Raw genomic sequence first — 16199 nt, forward strand, 5'->3', positions numbered from 1 at the left:
ATTTAACTTTGGATTGGAGATTCTTAATGTGAGTCTGGAAGGAGAGTTTACAGTCTAACCAGACACCTAGGTATTTGTAGTTGTCCACATACTCTAGGTCAGACCCGTCGAGAGTAGTGATTCTAGTCGGGTGGGCGGGTGCCATCAGCGTGTTTATGTGTGCATGCATGAGTGTGCACCTTATTGAGAGTGTTGAGGGCCTCCTGTGCTGCTATGAGGGCTGGTTCAGCCTTGGCCAGGTCCTCCTCACAGTCTCTCTGTTTCCCTGTGACCACCACCGCTATGGCTGCCACCTTCTCTTCCTCCTCATCCGCCACAGTCTTCTCCTTCGACATCTGGTCATAGATCATAGAAAAGGATGTAGGAATTATTGTAGTATACAGCAATGCTTCTCACAAAGTCTCAAAGTGATTCACAATAATGCTTTATAAAATTTGGATTGCAATATCCAGATGCTAAAAGCACTTTACAATACATTGTTTAAGGGTTGATAAGGGGAACTCAACCCACCCACCACCACCAATGTTTAACAGTAGCACCCACCTTCTCTGTTTCCACACCGACCACCTGGATCAGCCTATCAGCATCTTCGTTCTTCTGCTTGAGCTCCACCTCCTGGGCGGCCAACTTGGCCTTCAGGTCATCCACCTATCACAGGAGAGAATAGGAGATGGCAGAGGTCATGGCAAAGGTCACAGAGGTCAGGGTTAAGGTTTGGTTGATTCTTCTATCTGTGATTGTGACAGGTGGAGAGCAGAGTTTCACATGCCTTATACAGTGAGGGAAAAGGGTATTTGATCCCCTGCTGATTTTGTACATTTGCCCACTGACAAAGAAATGATCAGTATCATTTTAATGGTAGGTTTATTTGAACAGTGAGAGAAAGACACATGTCAAAAATGTTATAAATTGATTTGCATTTTAATGAGGGAAATAAGTATTTGACCCCCTCTCAATCAGAAAGATTTCTGGCTCCCAGGTGTCTTTTATACAGGTAACGAGCTGAGATTAGGAGCACACTCTTAAAGGGAGTGCTCCTAATCTCAGCTTGTTACCTGTATAAAAGACACCTGTCCACAGAAGCAATCAATCAGATTCCAAACTCTCCACCATGGCCAAGACCAAAGAGCTCTCCAAGGATGTCAGGGACAAGATTGTAGACCTACACAAGGCTGGAATGGGCTACCATCGCCAAACAGCTTGGTGAGAAGGTGACAACAGTTGGTGCGATTATTCGCAAATGGAAGAAACACAAAATAACTGTCAATCTCCCTCGGCCTGGGGCTCCATGCAAGATCTCACCTCGTGGAGTTGCAATGATCATGAGAACGGTGAGGAATCAGCCCAGAACTACACGGGAGGATCTTGTCAATGATCTCAAGGCAGCTGGGACCATAGTCACCAAGAAAACAATTGGTAACACACTACGCCCTGAAGGACTGAAATCCTGCAGCGCCCGCAAGGTCCCCCTGCTCAAGAAAGCACATATACAGGCCCGTCTGAAGTTTGCCAATGAACATCTGAATGATTCAGAGGAGAACTGGGTGAAAGTGTTGTGGTCAGATGAGACCAAAATTGAGCTCTTTGGCATCAACTCAACTCACCGTGTTTGGAGGAGGAGGAATGCTGCCTATGACCCCAAGAACACCATCCCCACCGTCAAACATGGAGGTGGAAACATTATGATTTGGGGGTGTTTTTCTGCTAAGGGGACAGGACAACTTCACCGCATCAAAGGGACGATGGACGGGGCCATGTACCGTCAAATCTTGGGTGAGAACCTTCTTTCCTCAGCCAGGGCATTGAAAATGGGTCTTGGGTGGGTATTCCAGCATGACAATGACCCAAAACACACGGCCAAGGCAACAAAGGAGTGGCTCAAGAAGAAGCACATTAAGGTCCAGGAGTGGCCTAGCCAGTCTCCAGACCTTAATCCCATAGAAAATCTGTGGAGGGAGCTGAAGGTTCGAGTTGCCAAACGTCAGCCTCGAAACCTTAATGACTTGGAGAAGATCTGCAAAGAGGAGTGGGACAAAATCCCTCCTGAGATGTGTGCAAACCTGGTGGCCAACTACAAGAAACGTCTGACCTCTGTGATTGCCAACAAGGGTTTTGCCACCAAGTACTAGGTCATGTTTTGCAGAGGGGTCAAATACTTATTTCCCTCATTAAAATGCAAATCAATTTATAACATTTTTGACATGCGTTTTTCTGGATTTTTTTGTTGTTATTCTGTCTCTCACTGTTCAAATAAACCTACCATTAAAATTATAGACTGATCATGTCTTTGTCAGTGGGCAAACATACAAAATCAGCAGGGGATCAAATACTTTTTCCCCTCACTGTATGATATCTGTGATGACAGGAAGGAAGGCTGTATTGTTGATCATTTTTGGCACACTGCTAACGTATTATTAGCAGAAATCAAAGTGTATATTCCACACACATAATGAATCTGTTATCGACTAATAGAATCTCTGTGTGTTTTTACAAGACCAAACCCTCTGAACAGACATCATTCTATCATTAATATCCTTTTGATCCATTACATCCAAAAAAATCTATGATTTTGTCAAAACAGAGAAATTGACAAAAAGGGGACACAAATGGAGAGATAACATGTATATCTACTGGATAATTGAATAGCCTTAGGCGCTAGAACTGTAATCAGACACACACACAGACACAGACACACACACATGCATGCATGCACAAACACAAACACACACAAATGAAAACCTGAAACACACACTTAGAATTCCCACAGAAAGTCTGCGTGTTTCTACATTACCGTCTGACTTCGTCAAAACGTTGCACAGGGGAAATAAAACAGAGTGATTTTTGTTGTTCTGTGAGCTAATTAACTAAACATGATGTGAGAGAGCTCAGGGTGTTGTGTAGAAGATGTCTCTGTTGGGTCCTGATGCCTGTGAAATCAACCCAAACAGAACCTGACGAGCACCGAGTGAGCTATCAGAGTGATGGGTGGAGGGGGGAGATGGAGGGAATGAAAGATAGATAGAGAGGGATGGAGGGGGAGGAGAGAGAGAGAGAGAAAGAGAGAGAGATGGCGTGAGAGATAACTAATTGCTGTGAGACGTGGCTGTGAGATAAACAGTGAAATCCCTCTACATCTGGACAGCTCTCTATATACATGTAAACACGTACCACTGTGTATAGGGCTATCTACCACCCACACATAATACCCTAGCTTCTAGACAGGGTATATTGTTTGTATCAATTAAAATCCGTATAACTGCCTTCCTCCCTCTATGGAAGATGAAATACTGTCCATGTGGATCTAAACAAACCTAAACCTATTTCCAAGATCTCATTTACAGGAGAGCAGGTATTTTCCCCTACAGCACCATAACCAGTTCAAAGGACTGGGAGTCTGGGACCGATACACTTGAACTCATCAAATCATGTTATCAGAACAGAGAAACGTGGTTGAAAAAGCAGAACAATTTTCCCTTAATCATTAAAGGCCCAGTGCAGTCAACATTCTGTTTTTCCTGTGTTTTATATAATATTGTACAACAGCGGATGAAACTAACCCTGTAAATGTGTGGAAAAATTGGATCAGTGTTATTTCCTGAAAGTTGCTGGTTGAAAATACAATCTACAACTTAATTGTTACCAAGAAATGATTTCATATTTATATAAAAAACGGCTGCATTGGGCCTTTAAATCATTTTTATATATAACCTCCTTTTTTCCCTTTATCTGGCTCCCTGTCAGGGATCTGTGGATGAGGGTAGCTGGGAGGTTAGAACCCTCACATTTACACGACTGGAGATGAGAGTAGCCTCCCACAGCGATTTGTGTCAGAGAGACAAAAGAAGAGGAGGGGTGTGTGTGTGTGTGTGTGTGTGTGTGTGTAGGTTCATTATAAAGAGTATAAGAGCACTGTTCGCCCACGCAACTCTACACTGACAGAGGCAGGTCTAGGAGCCACACACACACACACACACACACACACACACACACACACACACACACACGTGTATGTGCATGTGCGTGTATAGCGCAAGAACTCAGCTCCCCTGATCCGCTCCCAGATACATCCTGTGGTATCAGCGCATCTCAGCTCCAACCCACTCTCTCTCTCCCCTCATTAAAACACTATTAACACTTATCATCCAAGATGGCTGCCGCAAAAACAGACCAAAATCCAGACCAGAGGAACTGAATACAGCCCACAGGATTCCCTTTAATATGTTCTCTGGGGAGCCAATGAATCATTTTCAGCCTCATCTCCCCGCTTTAACCCCTGCAACCTTGTTTATTGTTGTTTACCAGACAGCCGACCTCTGACTTTCTGTATTGAGTGTTGATGTTACAAAACAAGCACATTTATTGCATGAGGCTTGTCAGAGGGACGTGAACACATATAGAGAGAGCATTAATGATGCATGTTGTACAAGGGGTCAGGGGGTTGAACTGTAATGAACAGTCAACACAATTACAGGGTAAGTATGTACTTTAATGTATATGTGACCTGCCGGGTATTCCTATAGGGGGTTGGTGACACGTTGTGATGCATTAACGCTATTAACGTCGGAAGGTGTGTGTGTGTGTGTGTGTGTGTGTTAACCAACACCATAATTAGACTGTCCCGCTGTTGTGTGGACTCACTGATGTGTTCATGTCCCTTAAAGTGTTGAATCAGCGAACATACGCTGAGTGTACAAAACATTAGGAACACCATCCTAATATTGAGTTGCACCCCCATTTGCCCTCAGAAAAGCCTACATTTGTCGATACATGCTCTACACGGTGTCAAAAGCGTTTCACAGGGATGCTGACCTATGTTGACTCCAATGCTTCCCACAGTTGTCAAGTTGGCTGGATGTCCTTTGGGTGGTGAACCATTCTTGATACACACGGGAAACTGTTGAGCGTGAAAAACCCAGCAGTGTTGCGGTTCTTGACACTCAAACCGGTGCGCCTGGCACCTACTACCATACCCCGTTCAAAGGCACTTAAATATTTTGTCTTGCCCATTCACCCTCTGAATGGCACATATGCACAATCCATGTCTCAATTGTCTCAAGGCTTAAATCCTTCTTTAACCTGCCTCCTCCCCTTAAACTATACTGATTGAAGTGGATTTAACATTTACATTTTTACATTTTAGTCATTTAGCAGACTCTCTTATCCAGAGCGATTTACAGGAGCAATTAGGGTAAAGTGCCTTGCTCAAGGGCACATCGACAGATTTTTCACCTAGTCGGCTTGGGGATTAGAACCAGCAACCTTTCGGTTACTGGCACAACCATTTTAACCACTAAGCTACCTGCCGCCCCGTGACATCAATAAGGGATCATAGCTTTCACCTGGATTCACCTGGTCAGTCTATGTCATGGAAAGAGCAGGTGTTCCTAATGTTTTGTACACTCAGTGTACAGTACAGTACATGAAAAACATGAACGCATAAAGGTACTTATTCAGGCATCAGCATCAGCTTGGTAAGGGCGTGTATGGAGGAGCACAGGCTGAGGTACTGCTGGGTTTCAGGTGCGTTAAAGGAAACAGGTGACTACAGAGGAGGTAAGGTAAGAGAATATATGGAGTATATCTTTACCTGAGCGGAGGAGCTGTTGAGTTTCTACAGGCCATTCTTCAGCCTCTCCATCTTGGTGGTTAAGGTAAGGAAGAGGCGAGTACAGTAGGTTAAGGTAGAATAAAGTAAGGTAAGGTCTGACCTGAGCGGAGGTGCTGTTGAGCTTTTGCAGGCCGTTCTCCAGGCGTTCCATCTTCATGGTGAGATCTCTGCTCTTATTGGCCAGCAGGCTTTGGTACAGCTTAATCTGCTCCAGGAAGGACTTGGGCGTGGTGTAGTTATAGCGCCTCTCATTGGACAGGTACTCCTTGGAGGTGTGGTTAACACTGACGTGAACATAGGCCATGAACTTACTCACTGATTCCTTCAGCTCCGGCTGGGAGGACAACAGAGGTAGAGTGTTAGAGGTTTTATTGTGGATGATGATTACGAAAGAGAGAGAGAGAGAGAGAGAGAGAGAGAGAAGTGAGAGAGAAAGAGAGATCTCACCTCGATGTTGTCGACCTCCTGTAGGAACTTGAGGCTGACAGACTCCAGCGCCTCCTGTGGCCACTCATGGAACCAGTCGATGGCTGTACAGTTAACCACAGCTGGAAACTTCCTGCTACGCACCCGCAACTTACTGCCCACTGGAGAAAAGCACAGGGCCACCTACACACACAGAGAAATGCATACACACACACACACAGGGATGCACACACCGTCAGCCCACTGCCCCCAGGGGAGAAACACACAGCCACCTATCTAGCACAGGGATGAGGAATTCAGCTGTATGTGTTTATGTGCGTGCCTTTGTGTGTGTGTGTATGTATGTGTGTGATCCAGCCTCTCTAAGCACCGACCCATGGGACTCTACTACCCTCATTTATTCTGCTCCAAACCCCAGGAAGCTCAGCCAGCATCATCATAATAATAATACTGCTAACCCCTGGCCTGACGCCTTCCCTGAGAGAACAGGGTATAGTGGTGGCACGAACTCATCAGTACTGTAGTCACACATAGAGAAATGCTGGCCTACAGTTCATACCCAAACTACAGCAAGATAATAAGACTAGACCTTGCTAAAATGTTATCTGAAAAATCTAATGAACCTCTGAATAATATCATCTCTATAGTCTGATACAGAAGGTGGTAACAACCCAGAAGGCAAAGCCAGAAGTTCTAGACCAGTTTCATTTTAATTATTGATACAAGTCAGAGGTGGGTTGTTGTTTATATACTGTGGGTACAACATTTCTCAACTTCTTATACTGAGAGAGATATGAAATTCAAAGAAACGCTCCATGTGCCTGAGCAACACAGTTTGTCACCTTGAGCTGTCTGCGGACTCGATCGATGAAGAACTTCCAGCAGTTTTCCCGGGTGTCCATCATTCCAAGTCCTCGCACCTCATTCCTGACGCTCCCGATGATGTTCTCCACCTCGTCATCTGGGAACAGGTCCGGAATCTCACCTGGGATAGAACATATAACATTCACATCACACAGAGACAATGGTGGGTAATGCACAGTCCTGGGGAGCCACTGTGTATACAGGTTTTTGTTCCAGACCATCACTAACATGTTGCAATTTGACTACATAGATTTCCAAGTGCAAGTGCCATAGATGCTACCTGTACACCCCACCTATAGGGTAACATATTGGAACACTCACATGTTGTTGAAATATCTAAACCAATTGGGATCTCATCGATGATGGAACATTCAGGTCTAAACCAATAAGGAGCTCAACCACAATAGAACGTTCAGATCTAAACCAATAGGGAGCTCACCTACAATAGAACATTCAGATGAGGTTAAAGCTGCGATATTACAACAACAAAGAAGTTACTTCAAACAACAAAAACTGTTTTTCCCCCCATGTATCATTGCACATCACTGCATGCAGGATAGAACAGCAGAATATGTACTGCACATTTATTTTTACCATGCTGGGATGCTCCCCTCCTACGTTTTATCAACAAAACAATAACATAATGTGCTGGGGCGAACAGTGGCACTGTTTCCTCTCTGCAGATTTCAGCTTTAAGGGGTGTAAACGGGAGGTACTGACAGGCCAGGGTCCTAGCGACTTGATGACTCATACTACTGTTTTTCACTACGGTGAAGCTCTGAGCATTACTATTATAGTACTGCAACTCAGACTTACAGAGAGAAAGACAGAGAGGAGAGAAAATGTTTCTTTAGGTTTTTACTTCCATGTAACCTCCTCATCCATCTGAATAATGGAATAGAATTGTAGTTTAGAACTGACGAATATCTATGCGGAGGTGGACATTTGCGTTTGGCATCACCTCCAACGGTGATGCAATAGCAATGTTTTAGCAGACTCACACAAAGCCATGGTAACTGGCTGTTCTTCTTTGTGAAAGAGAGAATTATCCTCTCATTCATCTACATAGGCAGCTATTGGCAAAGCCCAGATACAGTATCCTGGAGCTAGACCGAACACGCTCTTTATATATGCCTCTGGCTTCCCCTGCCTTACCTAATGCCAACAGAGTGACACATAGCCTTCTTTCCCAATGTCCCAGCCAACCTCAATGCCAACCCCCCTCCCCAATGTCCTGGTCCCAATCGTACCCGATGCCAAAAGATCGTTGACCAGAACGAGGAACTTCTCATCTGCCACCTGGGCATCAGTCATTAGCAGCACTGTGCCAACATTCTTCACGCCAGCTTTGATGTAGAGGGATGCCAGGTCAGTCTGATAGAGGGAAGGGGGAAGGGAGAGAGAGAGAGAGAGAGGTGTGGAGGGAGGGACGGTGGAGGGGAGAGGGGAGGGAGAGAGCATTTAGCTGGTCAGGTCCTAGACATAAGTTCCCAGTAGAACAGAATAGGGAACATTTGTAGTTTAAGTCATGCAATATGAATATGCAATGGTATTGGTCAGTGCATGCAGGTGCGTGCGGGTGTGTGTGCGTGCGTGCATGAGTGCGTGCGTGAGTGCGTGCGTGTACCTTGAGGTCAGGGATGCCGTAGCCTTTCCTGAGGGTGATTTGGAACACTTCCAGGTTGGAGATGAAGGCAGCCAATCGGGTGAGGCTCTGCTTGCCGCTGCCGCCCACGCCGACCAATAGAGCGTTACCACGCGGAGACTCCAGGATACGGTTGATACGGCAACTACAGGAGGGGGGAGAGAGAGAGGGCGGGGAATAAAGAGCGAGAGGGGAAAGAGAGTGGGTTTTAAGAGGCAAACACCATTATTTACTGTTGATACTTCATTAAAATATTGAGTAATATAGCAAAAGAGGGACTTATAATGGACCTATAATAAGTGCATTAAAAAGCCAAACAGAAGTTTCTCCTTCTTACATGTGAGCCATAGCGTCTTCAAACAGAACCAGATTGAGGACAGCGTTGACTTCGTTATAGCTGTCCAGCACCTCCAGCAGCGTCTTGTTGAGGGAGCTCCAGGACTGGACAGCCATGTACTGGGGCTCCCCCACCCCTGAGGCGAAGTGACAGTACATGTTCATCTCCCTGGCCTGCTCCAGGGTCTCCTCCATATCCTGAGGGGAGACACACTCAGTATGCATCCCAAATGGCACCCTATTCCCTAATTAGTGCACTACTTTTGACCAGGGCCTGGGCTCTGGTTCAAAAGTAGTACACTATATCAGCAATAGGGTGCCATTTAGGACAGAGCCTCTGTTAGCTACAGTGGAACATTTAAATGGAATCACTCTGGACAGGGAGGAACTCAGCATTCAGCAAACAAAACATTTTCTGGAGTAGCCTACTGTGTGTTCACTTTTACTAGTTATGTTTAACATTTCAATTATTTATGATAGCGGGATGTTTTCCAAATGTAGGCCTCTGTTTGAGGAAATGTACATTTTCTACAGCGTATTCCCTAAGACTGCAGTTCACCTGATGGGAACTGTGATAACTTTATCCTTCCCTCCTGTCTCTTTCTCAATACAGAACACCTGAAAACGACAAGTAGACATGCCGGAACTTGTGCTTTATATTTGGTGGTGGTGTGTGTGTGTGTGTGTTCCCTCGCTGCAAAAAAGTGTGTGTGTGATCAACTTGAGGGTGTGTGTGTCTGCGTGTGTTCCCCTGTGTGTGTAGGTGTCAGTTCCCTGGTTGTAAGCATGAACAGTGTGTTTGTGATAAACTCAGGAGGGTAGGGAGTCAGGGCATAGCGGTCAGAAAACCATTAAAATGTTTTCCAATTTGCTGGGCTGGTGGCCCAGGCCCTGACAGTCAGACCCTTCTACTGATTAGTATTCTCTCCATTCCTCTCCTCTTCCCTCTCCTCGCTGCGCTGGTCACTGATGTTCGGCCTCCGACTCTGAGCAGGCTGTCTAATGATTTTCCCCCTCCACCTCTTGCTCCGTTTTCCTCTGCTGAACTTTGTAAAACTCTCTACTCAACAGTGTGAAGTGTGTGTGTGAAATGTATGTGCCCGTGCTGGTGTCGGTGTGTGTACGTCCATGTGTGTGCCTGTGCGTGTTTGTAGGGGTGTACGTCCACGTGCTTGCCTGCGTGTGTGTCTCCATTTCTTTGGGTGTAACTTTGAAAACTCTCCCCTCACCTCATATAACTTTTTCACAGCGTCTGCCTGCAGCTTATCAAAGGCCTGCGTGTCTCTGTCCTCCACCATCTTGTCTCTGTAGACGCGGTTGGACTCGTGGAGGTAGATCTTCACCAGATCCACAGGAACCCTCAGACACTTACTCGTACAGAACAGAATACCCTGGACAGGACAGGAGAGGAAAGGTTCATTGGGAGGCAGATAAAGTCACTTATACCTTAAAAAGTATCAGATTATGTAAGGTAAACGTGGGTAAGTCGATCGCTGTTGGGTCTAAATGCTGGTAGAAAGGGAGTGAGAGAAAGTGAGACCAGGGATTTATGTAAGTAAAAAAATTATTAAATGGGACTTCTTGGTTTGATTTCAAGTATATATTCTGTCTGTTAAGAGACAAATGTTTCATAAAAGTAAGACTATTTATCATACGTTTCTCTTCACAAGCTAAACCCTGGCATCTACTACACACTCCCAAATGAACTGAATCACATAAACTTCAGATCAATCAAATAATACCTTCCAACAGATGTTGTCTAACTAATCTAAGATGACATTTTCAACATGTCCCTGACTGAGTCTGTAATACCAACATGTTTCAAGCAGACCACCATAGTCACCGTGCCCAAGGACTCTAAGATAACCTGCCTAAATGACTACCGACCCGTAGCACTGACGTCTGTAGCCATGAAGTGCTTTGAAAGGCTGGTCATGGCTCACATCAACAGCATTATCCCAGAAACCCTAGACCCACTCCAATTTGCATACCACCCCAACAGATCCACAGATGCTGCAATCTCTATTGCACTCCACACTGCCCTTTCCCACCTGGACAAGAGGAACACCTACGTGAGAATGCTATTCATTGACTACAGCTCAGCATTCAACACCATAGTGCCCTCTAAGCTCATCACTAAGCTAAGGATCCTGGGACTAAACACCTCCCTCTGCAACTGGATCCTGGACTTCCTGACGGGCCGCCCCCAGGTGGTAAGGGTAGGTAACAACACATCTGCCACACTGATCCTCAACACGGGGGCCCCTCAGGGGTGCGTGCTCAGTCCCCTCCTGTACTCTCTGTTCACCCATGACTGCATGGCCAGGCACGACTCCAACACCATCATTAAGTTTGCCGACGACACAACAGTGGTAGGCCTGATCACCGACAACGATGAGACAGCCTATAGGGAGGAGGTCAGAGACCTGGCCGTGTGGTGCCAGGACAACAACCTCTCCCTCAACGTGACCAAGACAAAGGAGATGATTGTGGACTACAGGAAAAAAAAGAGGACTGAGCACGCCCCCATTCTCATCGACGGGGCTGTAGTGGAACAGGTTGAGAGCTTCAAGTTCCTTGGTGTCCACATCACCAACGAACTATCATGGTCCAAACACACCAAGACAGTCGTGAAGAGGGCACGACAAAGCCTATTCCCCCTCAGGAGACTGAAAAGATTTGGCATGGGTCCTCAGATCCTCAAAAAATTATACAGCTGCACCATCGAGAACATCCTGACTGGTTGCATCACCGCCTGGTATGGCAACTGCTTGGCCTCTGACCGCAAGGCACTACAGAGGGTAGTGCGTACGGCCCAGTACATCACTGGGGCCAAGCTTCCTGCCATCCAGGACCTCTATACCAGGCGGTGTCAGAGGAAGGCCCTCAAAATTGTCAAAGACTCCAGCCACCCTAGTCATAGACTGTTCTCTCTGCTACCGCACGGCAAGCGGTACCGGAGTGCCAAGTCTAGGTCCAAAAGACTTCTCAACAGCTTCTACCCCCAAGCCATAAGACTCCTGAACAGCTAATCATGGCTACCCTGACTATTTGCACTGCCCCCCCCACCCCATCCTTTTTACGCTGCTGCTACTCTGTTAATTATTTATGCAGTCACTTTAACTCTACCCACATGTACATATTACTTCAACTACCTCAACTAGCCGGTGCCCCCGCACATTGACTATGCACCGGTACCCCCCTGTATATATAGCCTCCCTACTGTTATTTTATTTTACTTCTGCTCTTTTTTTTCTCAACACTTTTTTTGTTGTTTTATTTTTACTTTTTTTGTTAAAAATAAATGCACTGTTGGTTAAGGGCTGTAAGTAAGCATTTCACTGTAATGTCTGCACCTGTTGTATTCGGCGCATGTGACCAATAAAATTTTATTTGATTTGATTTGATATGCTTTGCTCTGGACGAGCGAAACACTAACATTGTCCCACAGGGGAAGATTATAACTCAGCCAAGTCATCCATGTCTCAGTGTAATCCCATCTCCTCTCCCAGCAGCTGCCCTACCATGAGGAATAGGCCCGGTGAAGCCCCAGCACTGTTTGTCCCTTTCTGCGCCCCGTCACCGCGGGAGGAAATACACAGACTAACAGATGCTGTGTCTTCCAGGCAGCAGGACGTATGCAAATCAACGTCGTCGTCATCATCATCATCACCTCGCGTGTTACAGCCAACTGAATCCGATCTGATGATGATGACTGTCGTAATGGGGTGGGTTGGAGGTGTGCATGTAATAACTTCCTCTCCTTTTTCTCAGTCATCCCCCCCACCCTTCCCCCTCTATCAATCAATCATATTTTATTTATAAAGCCCTTTTTACATCAGCAGATGTCACAAAGTGCTATACAGAAACCCAGCCTAAAACCCCAAACAGCAAGCAATGCAGATGTAGAAGCACAGTGGCTAGGAAAAACTCCCTAGAAAGGCAGAAACCTAGGAAGAAACCTAGAGAGGAACCAGGCTCTGAGGGGTGGCCAGTCCCCTTTTGGCTGTGCCAGGTGGAGATTATAACAGTACATGGCCATTAAGGCCAGATTTTTCCCCAAGATGTTCAAACGTTCATAGATGACCAGCAGGGTCAAATAATAATCACAGTGGTTGTAGACGTTGCAACAGGTCAGTACATCAGGAGTAAATGTCACTTGGCTTTTCATAGCCAGGCATTTAGAAGTTGAAATAGCAGGTGCGGTAGAGAGAAAGAGTTGAAAACAGCAGGTCTGGGACAAGGTAGCACGTCCGGTGAACAGGTCAGGGTTCCATAGCCACAGGCAGAAGAGTTGAAACTGGAGCAGCAGCACGACCAGGTGGACTGGGGACAGCAAGGAGTCATCAGGCCAGGTGGTCCTGAGGCATGGTCCTAGGGCTCAGGTCCTCCGGGAGGGGAGGGAGAGAGAGAGAGAGAGAATTAGAGGGAGCATACTTAAGTTCACACAGGACACCGGATAAGACAGGAGAATAACACCAGATATAACAGACTGACCCTAGCCCCCCGCCACATAGACTATTGCAGCATAGATACTGGAGGCTGAGACGGAGGGGGGGGGGGGGGGGGGGGTCAGAGCTCTTCACAGAAGAGAAGGATGGGTATATGAGTCAGAGCTTTCAGACAGTTCTCTCTGTTACGCACGGCAAGAGGTACCGATGCACCAAGTCTAGGACCAAAAGGACCCTGAACAGCTTGTACCCCCAAGCCATAAGACTGCTAAATAGTTAGTTAAATAGTTAACCAATAGCTACCCAAACTATCTGCATTGACCCTTTTTGCACTAACTCTTTTGACTCATCACATACGCTGCTGTTACTGTTTATTATCTATCCTGTTGCCTAGTCACTTTTTTCCTACCTATATGTACATGTCTACCTCAATGACCTTGTACCACTGCACATTGACTCGGTACTGGTACCCCGTGTATATAGCCAAGTTATCGTTACTCATTCTGTATATATTCCTTGTGTTATAACTTTTCTACACCTGCTAGTCTACACCTGTTGTTTACAAAGCATGTGACAAATACAATTTGATTTGGTCTGAGGCTTGTTTCCACTCCTCTCTGCCAACCAGTCGCTCTGAGTTCCAAACAATGCCTCTCCTCCACCCTGGCTAACTAATCCAGCTAGGCCCAGCTGACTGGGCTTTCTACGTTAGACAGACAGTAGATGGAGTTCTCGCTCCTAACCATGCTGACATAACTTTCTCTCATCTCTCCTGCTCTCTTCCTTCCTTTTCTCCTTCCCTTCTCCCCCGCTCCCACCCATCGCTCTTCTTCTCCCCTGTTCTCTCGTTCCCTCATTCCCCCTCTCCTTCTGTTCTACCAGAGCTCATTTAGGGTGACGTTCGCCAGACAGATCCCTGTTATGCCCGCTGGCCACGTACAGCAGAAAAACTAACGATAGACAGCGTTCCTAACGGTCTGGTGCTGGGGAATGCAGCTCTCTGACAACACATCCCTATAGGAACATAGTGTGTTTTTCTTGTCCTATTAGCAGGGATTTTGCTACTGGCATCTAGTTAACTATCAAACATCAACATGTCCCCATAGGATGATGGTGTTTTTCTGTCGTCATACTAAACTGGATCTGGCTTTGAGTTGTTGTCAGTGAAGTAACAATGAAAACTTGACAAACACCACAAAAGTGTTTATTGATAGCCTTGTGGTTGTATTTCAATCAATAAGAGACAGAGAGAAACCAAAGAGTGACAGAAAGAGCTCTAGAGGAATACCGGAGAAAATAACTGATCATTTCTTGTGACATCAATACATCCCTGTGACAACTACCTTGAGGAATGTATTAGGATTTCTGTTGAAGAGAAGAAATGCTTAGATACTACCTTGAATGTTGTCTGAACAGTTCTCTTGGAAATGCTGTAACAAAGTGTTTTCCCCTGTTAGGTTCCTCAGCTTGGTTTTCCTCATTAGCGCTGATGATAATGAGGCAGTAGTCGCCTTGGGCTGAGTGTACCGGTGTTCCAGCGTTTACAAAGAAACTAAACTAACTGCTGCTTCATTAAAAGTCGCCCAATTACTTTTCCTGAGGTAAACCTCTTCAGAAATAATCCACATTTCGCTAACTGTAATGAACAGAAGAGGACAGCAAAATTGCAATAGAATAAATATTACGCCAATACAATAGGACCTGCGTGGCTTTTGCGCTAAAATACTTACTAGTCCTCACTTCGTCTGACTAGCAATTTCGAACAACTAGTTTGGGGCACACACTTAATGTCTGAAGATACTAAGACGATTCGTAAACTTTTCAGGACCTTTATTTATCAATTAAATAACTTTCCCTTCTTAAAAACAGCGATGACAAGGTGGAATGTGGACTAGAGTGTGTGAGCAGGCTGTGTGTCTCTTCAACCCTGTGTAGCTAGCTATCCTCAGGCCCTGGAGCTAGCTAGCAGCTGAATAGTCAAGACATACGGAGAGAAAAGTTCAAAAGAGAACTCTGGGTAGTGTCTGAGAAGTCTGAGCCACATCTCACTTTCTCCTTATTACCCAGCTGAAAAACAACAAGGAGGATTGATCCTGCACTCTTTTTTTCAGCTTTCTCCCTCTCTCTTTACCCGCTTGACACCAGTGACACTACACAGACTCTTTAGAACGCAGGTTTCACCAAAACACACAGCACTGAGACTCTTCAAAGTTCAAAAGCTAAGTTCAATGAGTTCTACCCCCATCAGGCCCCTGCTATTGAAATCAATGCTGTACTGTCGTCAACGTTGATTAAAGGTCTAAAAGGTAACATAAAGGGGTCAGCAGGGCTGGAGTCCATGGTGTGTAATTATAGATAATAAACTCTCTAGTGTTAAATCTATGGTCCCTCATCGTTAAAGGTGAAGTTAGAATAATTCTAATAGCTAAACCTCAACTCATTATAATTGCTAAACCTAAACTCTTAGATTTAAGGCTAATAATGATGAATAACTGAGAACCTGTTCTTTTGAAGTATGACTTACTGTACATTCCGACGTTCTGTATGCACATTTTATAAGAGGATAAGAATGTGACTTGAAACAGTTCCAAGGCTTGGAGGTCTCAGGGAAGGAATTATGAAAACTAAAGTACTATGGTTGAATGGCTTAGAGTATTAATTATGTATTGGTGCTTGTATTAAATGAGTCTTTGCCCCCCTGGAACCGCTGAGGATCCTGACAGAAAAATATTGCGTATAAGCTTCTCTCTCATGACAGCTTTAGAGGTTACAGTATAATATAATATTCATTTAAATACATTAAATCGTTACAAACACCCCTGAGAGCAAATCCATTCTTCTCTCTTTTTCTGCAAATTTCTACCTTATT

The 16199-nt window shown here is 45.4% G+C and overlaps 1 protein-coding gene across 1 annotated transcript in view; it reads right to left on the reverse strand.

The window, feature by feature from the left end:
• dnah9 (dynein, axonemal, heavy chain 9) overlaps positions 1-16199 on the reverse strand; it is a gene marked incomplete at its 5' end in the record, with an annotated part of 118461 nt that overhangs the window by 55623 nt on the left and 46639 nt on the right. Inside the window, 9 exons of the mRNA XM_084141655.1 lie at positions 180-335; positions 544-648; positions 5709-5942; positions 6056-6217; positions 6877-7019; positions 8149-8272; positions 8526-8688; positions 8881-9077; positions 10109-10270. Coding sequence (XP_083997781.1) covers positions 180-335; positions 544-648; positions 5709-5942; positions 6056-6217; positions 6877-7019; positions 8149-8272; positions 8526-8688; positions 8881-9077; positions 10109-10270 — 1446 coding nt within the window. The remainder of the gene's footprint in view (positions 1-179; positions 336-543; positions 649-5708; positions 5943-6055; positions 6218-6876; positions 7020-8148; positions 8273-8525; positions 8689-8880; positions 9078-10108; positions 10271-16199) is intronic.

Source organism: Coregonus lavaretus (assembly GCF_964263955.1).
Source record: "Coregonus lavaretus genome assembly, chromosome: 25".
In the NCBI taxonomy this organism is placed as follows: domain Eukaryota; kingdom Metazoa; phylum Chordata; class Actinopteri; order Salmoniformes; family Salmonidae; genus Coregonus; species Coregonus lavaretus.